The sequence below is a fragment of the Neovison vison genome, chromosome 7 (assembly GCF_020171115.1).
Source record: "Neovison vison isolate M4711 chromosome 7, ASM_NN_V1, whole genome shotgun sequence".
NCBI lineage: Eukaryota > Metazoa > Chordata > Mammalia > Carnivora > Mustelidae > Neogale > Neogale vison.
The window spans coordinates 190,502,054-190,517,767 of NC_058097.1; the positions used below are offsets into that span (position 1 = coordinate 190,502,054).

Below are 15,714 nucleotides of genomic sequence, written 5' to 3' on the forward strand. Positions count from 1 at the left end.
AGATCAAAAACCAGTGGTTGGGAGGACAGAGAGACTAATGAAGAGGGGCCAACGGGAGGGGGCGGGGGTGAGCAGGGCAGGAGAGAAAGATGAGCTCTTGGGAAACAGAATGAGAAAAAAGGGAGGAAAAGAGGCTTCCAGGGCAGAGAACAAGAAGGCAAATGAGAGGAAGAAGGAAAAGAAAGGAAAGGCGAGAGGGAGGAAAGGAAGTAGGTCCCTGGGTGTGGGAGTGCCAGATCTGGCGGGAAGAGCAGTGAGTGAAGACAACCCCCAGAAAGCAGTGTGAGTTTTCAGGTCTGGAAGGACAAGGAATACCTCTGCTCACAGCCTCTATCTGTCTGTGCACCGTGGAAGGTAGACAAGTGGGCCCTAGAAAAAGGAAGGAAGAGGCATGGTTTGTCCTAAGGATCTGTGACTTTTTTTGTCTGCTCTCTTTCCCTAACCCTTTCACTGCCCCCCCGCCAACCAACCCTGAGTTAGGGCCCCATTTATTGTTTTCTTTCTTTCCTTTTTTTTTTTTTTTAAGATTTTGTTTATTTATTTGAGAGAGAGAGAGAGCGCGCGCGCACACAAGGGCATGATGGGGCGGGGGGTGCTTGGGAAAGGGAGAAGCAGACTCCCTGCTAAGCAAGGAGGCTGATATGAGTTTCGATCCTGGGACTCTGGGGTCATGACCTGAGCCAAAAGCAGATGTTTAACCGAATGAGCCACCCAGGTGCCCTCATTCCTTCTTTTAAAAAAAAAAAAAAAAAGATTGATTAAATGATTGATTTTAGAGAGCCTGTGGTGGTGGGGAGGTGCAGAGGGAGAGGGACAATAAGACAATAAGACAATAAGATGCTGCGGGCAGAGCCCAAGGCAGGGCTTGATCTCATGACTCTGAGATTAAGACCTGAGCAGAAACCAAGAGTTGGAGGCTTAACCAACTGAGCCACCCAGATACCTGTCTTTTCCTTAAAAAATTTTTTTTTTAAATCTCAGGGCTCTATTTCTTCTCTCAATCTTTTCCCTAGTTTAATGGGGGGAGGGAACAGCAAACATTTGAAAAGATGGTAAACTCGCTCCAATTCCCTCATAAAGAACTGGAAACCAGTATGACAAGGAGATACTAGCTTACTACCTAACAGACAGGAAAATCATTTGTGTGTTTTCACATTCATCCCGACACAGGTGTAAGTAAACAGGTACTCTCAGAACCTGCTGGCAAGAAGGCAAACTGGTGGGGTGCTGGGGTGTCTCAGACTCTTGATTTTGGCTCAGGTCGATCTCAGGGCTGTGGGATCAGGCTCCATGACCAGCAGGGAGTCTGCATGAGATTCTCTCTCCCCAACTACCCCTCATGCTCCTGTTCTCTCTCTCTCTCCCTCTCTCCCCCCATCTCTAAATTAAATAAATAAATCTTAAAAAAAAAAAAAAAAAAAAAAAAAGCTTTGCTGAGGCACCTGGGTGGCTCAGTCAGTCGAGCATTGGACTCCTGACTTCGGAACAGATCATGATCTCAGGGTCCTGGGATTGAGCCCCACCTCAAGCCCTGTCCTGGGCACATAGTCTGCTTAAGATTTTCTGTCTCCCTCTACCCTTCTCCCTGCTCACATTCTTTCTCTAAAATAAAAAAAAACACTTTGCGTGGCACCTGGATGTCTCAGTTGGTTGAGCATCTGCCTTCGGTTGGGGTCACGATCCCACGGTCCTGGGATCAAGCCCTGTGTCCAGCTCCCTGCTCAGCCAAGAGTCTGCTTCTCCCTGTCCCACCAACCCTCCTCGCCCACCTCGTGCTCTCTCTCTCTCTCAAATAAATAAATAGATAAAATCTTTTTTAAAAAATGCTTTGCTTCAAATATGATTAAAAAAAAAAAATCTGGGGTGCCTGGAAGGCTCAGTCGTTAAGCATCTGCCTTCAGCTCAGGTCATGGCCCCAGGGTCCTGGGATCGAGCCCCACATCGGGCTTCTGCTTGGCGAGAGCCTGCTTCTCCCTCTCTCCCTCTCCTACTCCCCCTGCTTGTGTTCCCTCTCTCACTGTGTCTCTATAAAATAAATAAATAAAATCTTAAAAAAAAATCTTCATGGGGCGCCTGGGTAGCTCAGTGGGTTGAGCCGCTGCCTTCGGCTCGGGTCATGATCTCGGGGTCCTGGGATCGAGTCCCGCGGCGGGCTCTCTGCTCGGCAGGGAGCCTGCTTCCCTCTCTCTCTCTCTCTGCCTGCCTCTCTGTCTACTTGTAATCTCTCTCTGTCAAATAAATAAATAAAATCTTAAAAAAAAAAAAAATCTTGGGGCGCCTGGGTGGCTCAGTGGGTTAAGCCGCTGCCTTCGGCTCAGGTCATGATCTCAGAGTCCTGGGATCGAGTCCCGCATCGGGCTCTTTGCTCAGTGGGGAGCCTGCTTCCCTCTCTCTCTCTCTGCCTCTCTGTCTACTTGTGATTTCTCTCTGTCAAATAAATAAATAAAATCTTAAAAAAAAAAAAATCTTCATGACAATGAGCAAAACATGAATAAAAGAAGCCCTATCAGTTACTACACACTAAAACTCATTCACGTTTTGTTACCTCTACCAGGGATTTTGAATTTCATGGTGTTTATAATATTGAGGCTTGGAAATATTTCTTATTATTATCTTGAGTGTCAGTAAATGTGGCAGGAGGAAACGGAAGAGAGGCAATCAGCTGGCTCATAAGCCATCCCACCCAGATGAGTTTCCTTTGCTCAACCCCTGCCTTTCTACTCCCTGCCAGGAGCTGTGGGACACAGAATGGAAGAGTGTTCAGGGCACTGGGCTGTGGGCAAACATCTGAAAATGGAATTACTGCATCAAGGGTTATGCAGAAAATTCTAATAAGGAAATTTCCCAAATATTGCCAAATTGTATTCCTAAAGAAGTCGACCCATCCACATCCCTAAGCAGTGTAGGAGAGTGCTCTCCCATACCCTGACCTCTATGTATAGGTGTAATTGGAAAATTATTTTTGCCCAAATCCCATTAATTAAAAAAATGGCACCTTGACATTTTGGTTTGTATCTTTAATTAGAGGTGAAATCGAGCATCTTTTCATAAGCTTATTGACTGCGTATGTGTGTGTGTGTGTGTGTGGTTTTTAACATTCTTTTCTTTAAAGATTTTTATTTACTTAACAGAGACATACCAAGAGAGCACAAGTACGCAGAGCAGCAGGCAGAGAGGGAGAGGGAGGAATTCCCTGCTGAGCAGGAAGCCTGACGTGGGGCTCCATCCCAGGACCCTAGGATCATGATCTGAGCTGAAGGCAGACGCTTAATGTCTGAGCCACCCTGGCACCTCAATTGTGTGTGTTTTTAAAAATATTTATTTATTCATTTTAGAAAGAGAGAGCTCCCACTCATGCACGCTTGCATGCAGAAGGGGCAGAGGGAGCAAATCCCAAGCAGAGCCCCAAAAAGCACAGAGGCTGTCGCAGGGCTCAATCCCATGACCCATGAAATCATGACCTGAGCAGGAACCAAGAGTCAGACACGCAACCAAATGAGCCACCCAGGTACTCCGGCTGTGTTTGTTTTTACGAAAAGCTTGCTCATGTCTTTTGCCCAACTTTGTATTTGGCCACCTTTTATATATTGACTTATTAGAGCTACTATATTAAAGAAAATAATCCTTTGACATATTTGTCACCATCTTTTTTTTAAAAAAGTGTGTTATTTTGCTTTATTAATGGTACTTTATGGCTTTTGGGTTTTGTGTCATTCAAAGGGTATTTTTGTTTTGTTTTTTTTTAAAGATTTTACTTATTTATTTGGCAGACAGAGATCACAGGCAGAGAGGCAGGCAGAGAGAGAGAGGAGGAAGCAGGCTCCCTGCTGAGCAGATAGCCTGATGGTGGGCTCGATCCCAGGATGCTGGGATCATGACCTGAGCCGAAGGCAGAGGCTTAACCCACTGAGCCACCCAGGCACCCCGATTCAAAGGTTTTAACTGGAAAAAGGACACAATCAGATTTGCATATAAAAAAGAATAATGCTATGTGGAAAATGGCTTGAAAGGGGTTAGCATGAAAAAAGAGAAGAATTCAGGAGACCAATTATTGAGGATCTTTCAACAGTGAGAACTGATGGCAGCCTGAACTGGAATTAGGGAGGATATGGGGAAAAGTGAATTGTGATGTTTGGACGGTTATGTATTGAGGGAGAAATTCATCTGTATTCCTGCCCTTAGATTCCAGGGGAACTTCTGAAATCCTTGTGAAAAATTATTTTTCAGGGTTGCCTGGGTGGCTCAGTCAGTTGACTGTCCAACTCTGTTTCAGCTCAAATCATGACCTCAGGGTTGTGGGATCGAGCCCTGCTTTGAACTCTAATCCAAGCGGGAAGTCTGCTTGTTCCTCTCCCTCTGCCTCCACTTCTTGGTCTTTAAATACATATACACATACATATATAAATATATCATATAAATATATATTTTTTTAAATTATTTTTAAGGTAGCTGAAATTGGTTTCCACCACTTTTACACAAAGTGCCTTAACAAATATACCCACCACAATTGTGTAAAAATCAGTGTGCTACTCTCGACCACAATGTCTTAACAAAGTTTCTCATAATTTGAAAAAAAGTAATCTGGAATGTATAGTATTTTAATTTAAACCTATAATCCAGGAATGCCCCAGTGGCTCAGTCGGTTAAGTGGCTGCCTTTGGCTCAGGTCATGTTCCTAGATCCTGGGATCTAGTCCCACATGGGGCTCCTTGCTCAGTGGGGAGCCTGCTTCTTCCTCTTCCTCTGCCTGCCACTCTGCCAGCCTGTGCTCTCTCTCTCTCACTCTAACAAATAAATAACATCTTAAAAAAATAAAATAAAATGAAATAAACCTGTAATCCAAAGTGGATCTAGGTATAACATTTTTGAGTGATGTCAGAAACTGGCCAAGGCTATTCCTCTGGCTTTCTCTGTGTTAGGCCATGTTCTCTGGCATACGCCAAGAAGTGGCTCAAGGCAGTGAGGTTTCTGGGGCTCATACACACTGATCATTACTCACATAGTAGCTTCTCCTTTTGCAGAGGGTCTGGTATCACATCCTCTCTTTCCCCAAAAGAGCCACTCACCAGGTAGCGAGGATTATTCTTCCAAACATGCTGATGCGTGGCTGAGTTTGGTAAACTGCCTCTCTGAGCTACAAATACACAATGTAATTAAAAGTGCTGGAAGGCCGCTTCATCGCCTGTAACATCTAGGCCAATACCCAAACCACTACTACCACCAAAACTGCCACTACTTGTTACTACCCATCACCGCCATAGGTCTTTACAAAGAATACATCCCATTTTCTAAAGAGCTTTCATATTCTAATTTCCGTGAGTTAAGCACCTATTCTCCATTTTACAGTGAGGAGAGACTTGAGAAGCAGCATGGTGGGGTGGAAAGAGCAAGATGCCCAAAGCTGCTTTGTCTTGAGGGCTCTGCTGAATCTGGCAAACTGGAAATTCAGTTTTCAACGAATTAGGAATCACTTTAAAAATGAAACAGTAAGAAAATTTAATAAGGTTGGTAGAAAGAAAATCAATACTGAGACTTAATTTTATTTCCAAATACCAGGAACAAAATTAGAAAATAAAAATATAAAGAGATACCATTTACGGTGACATAATAATATGTCCACGAAAAAATTATAAATCCTTATTGGGAGATATTAAGCAAGATCTTTATAAATGTAGAACTAGAGTATATTCATCGGTTGCAGAACAACCCCCAAAATGAAAATAAAAAAGAGATTGCAGAACCCAGTATTGGAAAAGTCTCATTTCTTGTGAAATTTGATCTGTGGATTCAATGCAATTCCAATTTTTCAAACATCACAAGCTAATTCTGAAATTACATGTTGAAGGCAAGAATGGCAAAGATACTTCCGAAGAACAGATGGAGGACATTTCTTTCCAGATTATCAAGACTATTTAATGCCATGTAGTGTAATTAAGAAAGGGTGGTGGTATTGGCACAAGGATAGACAGACCCTTGTATACACAGGCACTCAGGAGAGGTGGCAAAGCAGATCAATAATGAAGTACTTTTCACTTCCTTTCATCTTTCCCTGGTGCTAGAAGAGCCATCATTAACTTATCCGAGTGTAACTCTCCAGTTAATCTAACCATTTACTCCATGAAGGCAGGAAAGGTGATGCTAGGTAAGAATGTGATGTTACCTTTAAAATAGCCATAGTATTGAAGATGATGGTACATAAAGTCTTCATAGGGATCAGGAAGAGTCTGTGAAAGGAAAAGCCGAATCAAGCAGGAAAGTCCTTTCAAATAATACTGAACTCTTAACAAAAGGCACACAAAAAATCTTTGCAAAGGACAACAGTTCTTGAGTTTTCGAGGACTTCTGTAAACAAACCAACTGAAAGACATTCATGCAAATTATTCTATCTTGGGGATCAAGATCTCCTGCTAGAAAAAGATGCCACCAGAATATACCTTCTGATCTAGTAGTATTGGATTTCTGTGGAGTTCCTGGAGAGGGGGGTGTACCGACCTCCTGCTTTAGCTCTGCTTCCAATGCTGGGAACATATTACTTCTGCACGGTAAGCTGAAGACAAGTCAGGGACACCGGCATCCAGCCACAACCCCTGCCCAGTTTCCAGAAGGGCAGCGGATTACACAGAAGCTAAAAAACCAGAACAGGACAATTGGAAACAAACAAACAAACAAACAAACAAAAAAAACAAACCTGCCGATTTCCCCCCACCCTCCTCCACCTGCGCGGCTCTCACGCGACTTTAAGAAACCCTGTCTCGGCCAGTCCAGCCTCGTAAACGTCCAAGCACTGGGCTCCTGGTTCCTACTCTTGAGGGCCCGAGGCATACCTGAGGAATGAGGGAGGGGGGCTTGTCTTCCAGTCTGCGCCTCCCGAGGCGCCGGGCCCCTTGCTGCTCCCATGCTTCCCTCTCGGAGGAGGGAGATACCCCCGACCAGGACGCGACAGGAACGTGAAAGAAATGGGGATGGAGGGATCCGACCGAGTTACCTCAGAGTAGATAAAAAAAAGAAAGGTCACGGGCCCGGAAAGCGGGCCCTGAAAATGGAATTCAGGGGTTCAGGGCTTCCTGGTGCCGGGAAAAGTGGTGAGGGGTAGTTTCCCTGAAGAGTCGGAGAGGAGGTGTAGAGATTTCCTAGGAGGGCGGAAGGAAGGGTGCGACCGCCTCCGCTCCCCGGCCCGTCTGGGGCAGCAGGGGTGTGCGCGACGCCTGCGGCAGCAGGGAAGCCTAAGCGAGGCGGGAGGCCACCGCACAGCAGGGACGGCTGCCGAGCCTCGCAGCGCTCAGAGAACACGCTCCCGGCGCTCGCCCGCCACAGCTTTCTGCTAGGGTTCCGGTAGCCTAGCAACCTAGAGTCGGAAGCGGGAGGGCAGGACAGCGGGACTCTTCCGGGGAGCGAGGCTCCGCCCCCGGCGCCTGCGTGTGATCTTGGGAAATGTTCACCAGTGCGGCCAGACCCGTTTTTCAGACGCACTGCTCCTTGCAGGTCATGTTGCAGCCCCGCTTCTGGGGCATCAAAATTGGATTGGTGAATACAATGACAGCTAGTGGTCCATGAAAATATTCCGAACTTCCTTAAGCATCTGTTTCTTGGCTGGGGCTCAGGTCGCAAGATCAAGCCCTGCCTTGGCTCAGGCTCCCCGAATGTGCATAGGATTGTCTCTCCCTCTGTTCTTCCCGTTCGTGCTAAATGTTGGGACTCTTGGGTGGTTTAGTTGTTAGGCGTCTGCCTTTGGTTCAGGTCCTGGTACTGAGTCCCAAACAGGGTTTATTGCTCGGCGGGGGCCTGCTTCTCCCTCTGCCTGCCACTCCCCTTGCTTGTGCTCTGATAAAATCTTTAAAAAAGCGAAAAATAAATCTTAAAAAAAAAATCCCAAACTTCTTTGCTATTCCTTAGCCTTAGGTTAACTGTCAGGTGTTGCTCAAATGGGAGCATTTTCTCCTCTCCTTTAAAGTTGTTAATCTCGCCACCCCATAGATAGATTTGAAAAATACACATTTTGACCATCAAATTGTCAGACTTCAAAGTGCTCCATTCTGTTAAGATAGTAACAAATGGGGGCACCTGGGTGCTCAGTCATGATCCCAGGGTCCTGGGATCAAGCACCACATTGGGGTCCCTGCTCAGCCAGGAGCCAGGTTCTTCCCGCTCCCCTACTCAAGTTCTTTCCCTCACTCTGCTCTTTAACAAACAAAAAAAAAAAGGATAGTGACAAAGGTACTGGTGCTCTGCAGCAATTCCTACAAGTCTAGAAAACTGCTAGATAGTTAAAGCAAAAGCTTTAATTGCTAGTTGGTAGCCTTCATTTCTACAAATTTGCTCTATGCAAATTACAAGTTTGTATACAAAATGTCACCCCAACACCTGCATAATGGTAAAAAGAAATCCAACACACTGGTATACGTGACATGGAGTAGGTAAAACTTCTCACATGCATATAAATAGATTGGAATAAAATTCAAACTATTAATTGTCTTTGGTTAGCTTTATATGAACATAACCAAAGTAGAGATTACCTTTATAATCAGGGAAAAAGTCCATCTTCAAAACCACATAACATCATTTCCAGGATTTTAGGTCAAACATTAGCTAATATTATAAAGTACAAGCTCCAAAATACAAGTCTTAGCACCTTCTGGTGCCCAAACCCTGCTTTCTCACCCTTTCCCACCACCACTCTCACCCCCACTGACTCAAAATCCTGTGGCTCTTCTTTTTCCCAAGAGCTGTTCTTCAGTGTTCACACATGCCTTCTGCTGTATTTAGAAGAAAAAAAAAATTAAGACTGGACTTAAAACAAGTCTTGATTACATAATCATGAAATAACAGCCTTGGAAGAGCAAAAGGATAACCAATCAGAAGTATAAAAAAAGCTTTATTAGAGCATATATACAAATGTACAAGGCCAGAAACTGGAGAAATACAAACAGCTTTAAAACACAATTTGCCGTTTCTTCAGTTTAAAGTGACTTTTACCTGATTGTGATACAATAGAAAGTACAGAACAGTAAACTGCTTTTTAAATACTGGAATTTTATGGAGAGTACATTCACATAAAAGGGAGGTGAATTTTGGAATAAAGTGAGACAATGGAGACACAATACATACAGTGGCTCTTGTTACATTTACTGCCACACATATGAGAGGGAAATCCTCAAAATTAAAGATATGAACACCTGCTGCTGCCTGTATTGAAATTTGAATAACGCCACTGGTATGTGAAATGACTGAGCTACCAGTTCTAGAATTTTTGAAAAAGAGATCTCTAGAGAGTGTGGCGGTCTGTCAACACAAGAGAAACACCTCGATATACCTCAGCACTTCAGGGGTGGCAGGCTAGAAGAGGTCAGAGATTCGGATAATCCCAGTTAAGCAAAACAGAATACAGAGCTGCCTTCTTAATTGCACTTGTTCTGGATAGAAGTTAATGAGAGAGAGCCGCACTAGGAACTAAATGAGACTCTATGAGACAGAAGATCCTTCACTTTTTGTCAGCGACTGCTCTGCTGAGGTATCATACTCCTGAATCACGTGTTCCAGATCGATGAGGTTAATGTACCTGATACAATGAGCTTGCCAGAGTGAGAATAAAGGCAGCCATGTCAAAGCGTTCGGTCAACGTCACCCTTCAGCAAAACAGAAACATAACATTTCATAAATGTGAAAACTCTGCACGTGTATGCTTTAGCCCAGGAAATTCATATGCTCTCCCTCTTAACATTTATAGTTTATTGACAACAGTAAAACTGATGAAGACTCTGAACTGAACACGAAGAAAAAGATCAGTAAAAAAAAAAAAAAAAAAAAAAAACCCACTCCCCCCACAAAACTATGTGTTTGGAGCCATTTTCCTCCTCTTCAGTCTTGCTCGCCAATCCTCAGGAAGCGCTTCAAAATTAGCATTCCTCTCTGCCATGCCACTGTGAAAACAACACACAGATTACTTCACTGGCAAGAAAAAGGCGGAAACTGTTCACAAAAACTATTACGTGACACTGAAACTCTGATCTTTGTTTATGAATGTGCTTCAAGTTTCTCAACTAGGTACCAATATACTCTTAATCAAATTTCTAAATTCTAATGCATCAAAGACACACACACTCTCTCTACAGTTTCATGAACACGTAAGTACGTACTTACTTTTATCTATCTCCTGTAACCATTAAAGCCACACTGAAGGAAGACAGTAATTCTTGTGAAAGTTTATCTTGGCCCTGAAGAGGTTCAACTCTTTAGGAAAGACGTATCTTAACTCATTGTCGGAAACCTTTGGATTTTGAGGTTCTCTTTTTTAAAAATTTTATTTATTTGACAGAGAGATCACAGGCAGGCAGAGAGGCAGGCGGGGGCTGGGGGGTGAGCAGAGAGCCTGATGTAGGGCTTGATTCCAGGACCCTGAGATCATGTCCTGAGCCGAAGGCAGAGGCTTAACCCACTGAGCCACCCAGGTGCCCCTGAAGTTCTCTTTTCAACAGTTTTATTTTTAAGCAATGATACCTCACAGCTTATTCAAATATTTTCAAAACAGCCTGAGCTCAGATTCTATTCTTACAATAACCAGAATGGATGCATTGAGACCCTTTTATAAACCTAAAATAATCTAAATACAGAATCTCTGCAATTCCCCACCTATCTCAAAAGTTTGCTATTTCATCATTATAGGAATTAATCATTACTCAGTTTCCAGCAATACTAAAAAAGACAAAAAATTAATAAGAAAACCAAATAATGGAATCATCTACAAGAATGAGGCAAAAGTGCAATAAACTGTCACTTAGTGCACCCTTAGTTTTCTTATTGTGTTGCCCCAAAGAGTATACAACCTTTCAAGGAAGTAAAGTCTGGAGGCAACATCTTCAAGGTCTCCTTCCTCTCCAATAGTACTACTATTTTTTTAAAAAAAGATATTATTTATTTATTTGAGAGAGAAATCACAAGTAGGCAGAAAGGCAGGCAGAAAGAGGGAAGCAGACTCCCTACCAAGTAGAGAGTCCAACGTGGGGCTCAATCCCAGGACCCTGAGATGATGACCTGAGGTGAAGGTAGAGAGAGACGCAACCCAATGAACTACCCAGGCACCCATATTATTACTATTTTTAAAGTAAGCTCTATGCCCAACATGGGGCTTGAACTCACAATCCCAAGATCTAACAAACGAGCCAGCCAGGGGCCCCACCCCAAAATTATTAGACAAACTAGAAGATAAATGCAAACAGACAGTGGCATTGGACATTCTAATTATGATGGTAAAATTTTGGGGGTAAGAAAAATTTCAGACTATGGATATTAAGAGGACCATATACTAGAAGAATTTTCTCAAATTTGAGATTGATGAGTGAAAAGTATTTCTAAGAACAAAAAGGAAATACAATACTCTCACTAAAAAGGAACAACAAAAAATAAAATAAAATAAAATAAAATAAAATAAAATAAAATAAAATAAATAAATAAATAGGAACAGTATCAGGGGCCTGGGTGGCTCAGTCATTCAAGTAGCTGCCTTTAGCCCACGTCATGATCCCAGGGTCCAGGGACTGAGCCCCACATCGGGCTCCTTGCTCAGCAGGAGACTGCTTCTCCCTCTCCCTGCCACTCTCCTTGCTTGCTCTCTAATAAATAAATAAAATCTTAAAAAAAAAGAGAGAGGGGCGCCTGGGTGGCTCAGTGGGTTGAGCCGCTGCCTTCGGCTCGGGTCATGATCTCAGGGTCCTGGGATCAAGTCCCGCGTCGGGCTCTCTGCTCAGCAGGGAGCCTGCTTCCCTCTCTCTCTCTCTGCCTGCCTCTCCATCTACTTGTAATTTCTCTGTCAAAAAAATAAATAAAATCTTTAAAAAAAAAAAAAAGAGAGAAAAAAAAAGGAACAACCAGGACTATCTCATTTCCCTAAAATTACATATAACAAGAATCTTCCAGATTTTATTATGCTGTATGCTATGATTTATTTCATAGGGTTCCTAAGGAGACAAGTGCTAAAAGGAGGTATGTAATAATTGGACAAATGGACACTTTAGAAACAAAATTCCTTATAATGACCATTTCAATTGGTAGTTATGTATCTAAAAATAAAAATGTTTTGATTTATGAAACAAAAGATGGTGATCCTCTTCCAAATGTTTTCAATGATGTTGCAAGTGGGAGAACCAGAAGTAGTAAGCTAGAACCTAACTGAGACAGATGTGAAATAGGTAGTAAGACTACTTCTGAGTATATTCCAGGTTATGTATGACAACTGAATGATTAGTTGCATTCAAAGAATGTTGCTCAGTTTATTTACTCTATCTACCCTCAGAACCAGAAAAATAAAGTCAGAACCATAAAAATACCTGGGTTAGCTATGTTTCAATTCTCACCAAATCTCTAATGAAGTTTTCTCCCCTTCCCTTTTTAAGTCTTTTTTTAAAGTAAGCTCTGTGACCCAACATGGGGCTTGAACTCAAAATCCCAACCCCCAGATCAAGAGTCCCATTCTCCACCGACTGAGCCAGCCCCGTCCTTTTAACTTCTGTAAATTATTGTAAAATAATTTTTTAAAAAGTTATAAAAGCGTCTATTGGGTCTACCTGGTAAAGGGGATCTGTTTTTCCTGGTATGCTCACAGTTAAAGATGCTCCTTTGCTTAAGAGGAACAATCAGTAGCATAAAGTGTTAAAACCTTGGTATTTCTAACTTTGAAAAAGGGTAAATCATAATTTTTACGGGGAAATAAACATTACTGTGAATTATGAACCTTTAGGTAAGTTTGAAAAAAAAACAAAAAAACCAAAGTTAAGGACTGTGATTCAAAGAATCTGACGACTACTCTAAAACCATCACCGCAACCCACTCTCATCTGTGGTTTCTTTTTACCTGACCAGCTGCTGCTGTTTCCACTCTTCGATTCGCTTCTGTGCAGTTGATTCCCGGTCCTCTTCACTAGAACTAGAGTTCTCCTCTTCATCTAACTCCCGTTGGATACTCTGCCACTTCTTTACCAGAGAGGGCATTTTGGTTTTACTCTTCTTTGCCTAGAGCAAAGGTTAAAGGTCAAAATGAAAATAATACATAAAATATGGAAATGAGACCCATGTAAGATCAAGATCTCTTCTTAGATCTAAGGAATAAAGGGACTTTAAAATCAAAAGGACAGAAACAAAATAAATCCATTATAAGTTCTTGTCAAAAATCTCTACTAACTATAAACTTAATTAATGCTTTGCTGAAAATCTAAAAACTATAAAAAAAAATCTAAAAACTTTAAGTATGCTTTTATTAAATCAGGTCAGAAAACAAAACTTCCTTTAGCCTCATTATTTTATGGAATTCAAAACTGTTGCCTTTTATCTCAACTCAGAATTACAGTGTTTCCTTTGGCAAATTTTAAACAGATGTCCTGTTTACATCAAGTGAAAAACAGCTGAGAAATAAATGGCCAGCTTTCCTGGAAAGAGCAACATAGTCAATGGCAACAAATACTAAAAAAGCAAGGAGATACATCAAAATATTAATAAGATCAGTTCTAAGAGGAGTTCTTATTTTTCTTCTTTTGGCTCATCTTCATTTTCTAAATCATCTAAAATAAATATGTACTTTAATAGTAAAAAAAAAAAAAAAATCCTGGTGATACTTACAAGTATGTCCAACATGGTTTGCTCTGTTATCACCTTCAGGCCTCTGATCAATGGCACTCTAGCAAAGAGGCCTTCCCTGACCACCCTATAGGAGACAACACCACCTCCCAAAGACCACTTTTTGTCCTCTAACACTGCTTATTTTTTCTCACTGCATTTTAAGCACCAAATATGCACATTCTTGTTTATTTGTCTCCCCGTTCCTCTCTTCTCCAGCCCTCCAGGAGGGAATCTCCACAAAAACAGGATTTGTTTGTTTGACTCTACTGAATCCCAAGCTTCTAAGGAGAATGTCTGATCAATCATATGCATTAAAAATATTTTATCCTTGTATTTTGAAGCACAGCAGAGCTGTGTCTGAAGACCTGACCAGGTCCCACACCATAAGCACGACCAGCAGGCACACAGGTGGTAGGTGTGAATACCTGCTGCTGTGCTCACTCTGGACTGGATGTGGGGGCCCAACCTGTTTTTCCAGTCTGCACTTGTGAGACATTTCTTGTCTTCAAAAATCTGAGAAAATAAGTTTCATATTTTTAGTCTTTCTTCTATTACGTAGCTCCCTGGTAACTCAATACCCTATTTTGACTGTAACTCAAGAGTTCTTAACTTTCTGGGGGAAATGAGTGCCCGTCTGTTGTGCAGACACCTTTAGTTCCCACACACGTTCCCATGTTCTAGTCTGTCCTTTCACCTGTGATACAGGCTCTCACACTGTATACACCCCCTTCCTGCAAGCTCCAGAACAGCCCACTCTGGCTTAGCAGGGAACCAACTGAGTCAAAAGTAACATGAACTAATAATGGCCACATGAACACAGAGGGCTCAATGAGGTATCATCTTTCACTGAACAATGGCAACCATGATTAAAGAACAAAGCTCTTGGGGCGCCTGGATGGCTCAGTGGGCTAAAGCCTCTGCCTTCAGCTCAGGTCATGATCCAGGGGTCCTGGAATCAAGCCCCGCTTCTCTGCCTACTTGTGATCTCTGTCAAATAAATAAATAAAATCTTAAAAAAAAAAAAAACACATAGCTCTGGGTAGAGTTACTCTTGTTTCATTTTGACTTCTATTGGGCTTTGTGAAAAAAATTTTTTTATCCCGTGACTCCCATCAGTCATGGGAAAATTAGTTATGTTTTAGAAGTTTATTGCCAATCACAATCAAAACCATGGATATAGAGTTGCATTGGCTGTTTAAGCACATTTTCACAGGGGAACACTGAAGTCAGATGAATAAAGACTGAATGGTTAGGACTTATTTTCTAGTAAGCAGTACACAAAACTCTTTAGCAAAAAGACTGAAAACTGGGGCGCCTGGGTGGTTCAGTTGGTTAAAGCTCTGTCTTCAGCTCAGGTTGTGATCTCAGGGTCCTGGGATGGACTCCCTGCTCAGCTGGGAGTCTGCTTCTCCCTCTGCCTCTGCCCCTCCCCACCACTTGAGCGCTCTCTCTCAAATAAAATCTTAAGGAAAAAAAAGATTGAAAACATGTATTTCAAATATTCCCGAACATGAGGCACTAAATATTTTTATATATATATATATATATATTTATTTATTTATTTTAAAGTAGACTCCATGCCCAGCAGGGAGCCCATCTGGCGCTTGAATTCATAACCCTGAGATCAAGACCAGGGTTGAGATCAAAAGCTGGATTCTTAACCAACTGAGCCACCCAGGCACCCCTATTTTTTTTTTTTTTTAAAGATTTTATTGGGTGCCTGGGTGGCTCAGTGGGTTAAGCCGCTGTCTTCGGCTCAGGTCATGATCTCAGGGTCCTGGGATCGAGTCCCGCATCGGGCTCTCTGCTCAGCAGGGAGCCTGCTTCCTTCTCTCTCTCTGCCTGTGTCTCCATCTACTTGTGATTTCTCTCTGTCAAATAAATAAATAAAATCTTTAAAAAAAAAAAAAAAAAGATTTTATTTACTTTTTTTAGAGAGAGACCGCACATGCGTGCAACACATAAAGGAGAGGGGCAGAGGAAGAAGAGAGAGAATTCCAGGCAGATGCTGCGCTAAGCACGAAGCCACACGTGGAGCTCAATTTCAGGACACTGAGATCATTACCTGCGCTGAAACAGAGAGTCAGACACAAGTGACTGGGCCACTCAG

General features: G+C 42.4%; 2 protein-coding genes across 8 annotated transcripts in view; both read right to left on the reverse strand.

Annotated features, from left to right (window-relative positions):
* Positions 1-7,268, reverse strand: part of AGBL2 (AGBL carboxypeptidase 2) — a 44,822-nt gene extending 37,554 nt beyond the window's left edge. For 4 of the 7 annotated variants that reach the window (XM_044259307.1, XM_044259309.1, XM_044259302.1 and 1 more), the window contains exons 1-5: positions 6,825-7,268; positions 6,493-6,625; positions 6,161-6,224; positions 5,000-5,134; positions 316-369 (exon numbers count right to left, since the gene is read on the reverse strand). In XM_044259307.1, the coding sequence (XP_044115242.1) occupies positions 316-369; positions 5,000-5,134; positions 6,161-6,224; positions 6,493-6,528 (289 nt within the window). In that variant the 5' untranslated portion in view covers positions 6,529-6,625; positions 6,825-7,268. Of the gene's footprint in view, positions 1-315; positions 370-4,999; positions 5,135-6,160; positions 6,225-6,434; positions 6,626-6,824 lie in introns of those variants that run through there. The other 3 variants (XM_044259306.1, XM_044259305.1, XM_044259308.1) reach the window with 3 other exon arrangements.
* A 1,584-nt stretch (positions 7,269-8,852) lies between these two features.
* The window catches only part of FNBP4 (formin binding protein 4), a 42,994-nt gene continuing 36,132 nt past the window's right edge, over positions 8,853-15,714 (reverse strand). The window contains exons 16-17 of the mRNA XM_044259310.1: positions 12,844-13,001; positions 8,853-9,917 (exon numbers count right to left, since the gene is read on the reverse strand). Of these exons, the coding sequence (XP_044115245.1) occupies positions 9,827-9,917; positions 12,844-13,001 (249 nt within the window). The 3' untranslated portion in view covers positions 8,853-9,826. The remainder of the gene's footprint in view (positions 9,918-12,843; positions 13,002-15,714) is intronic.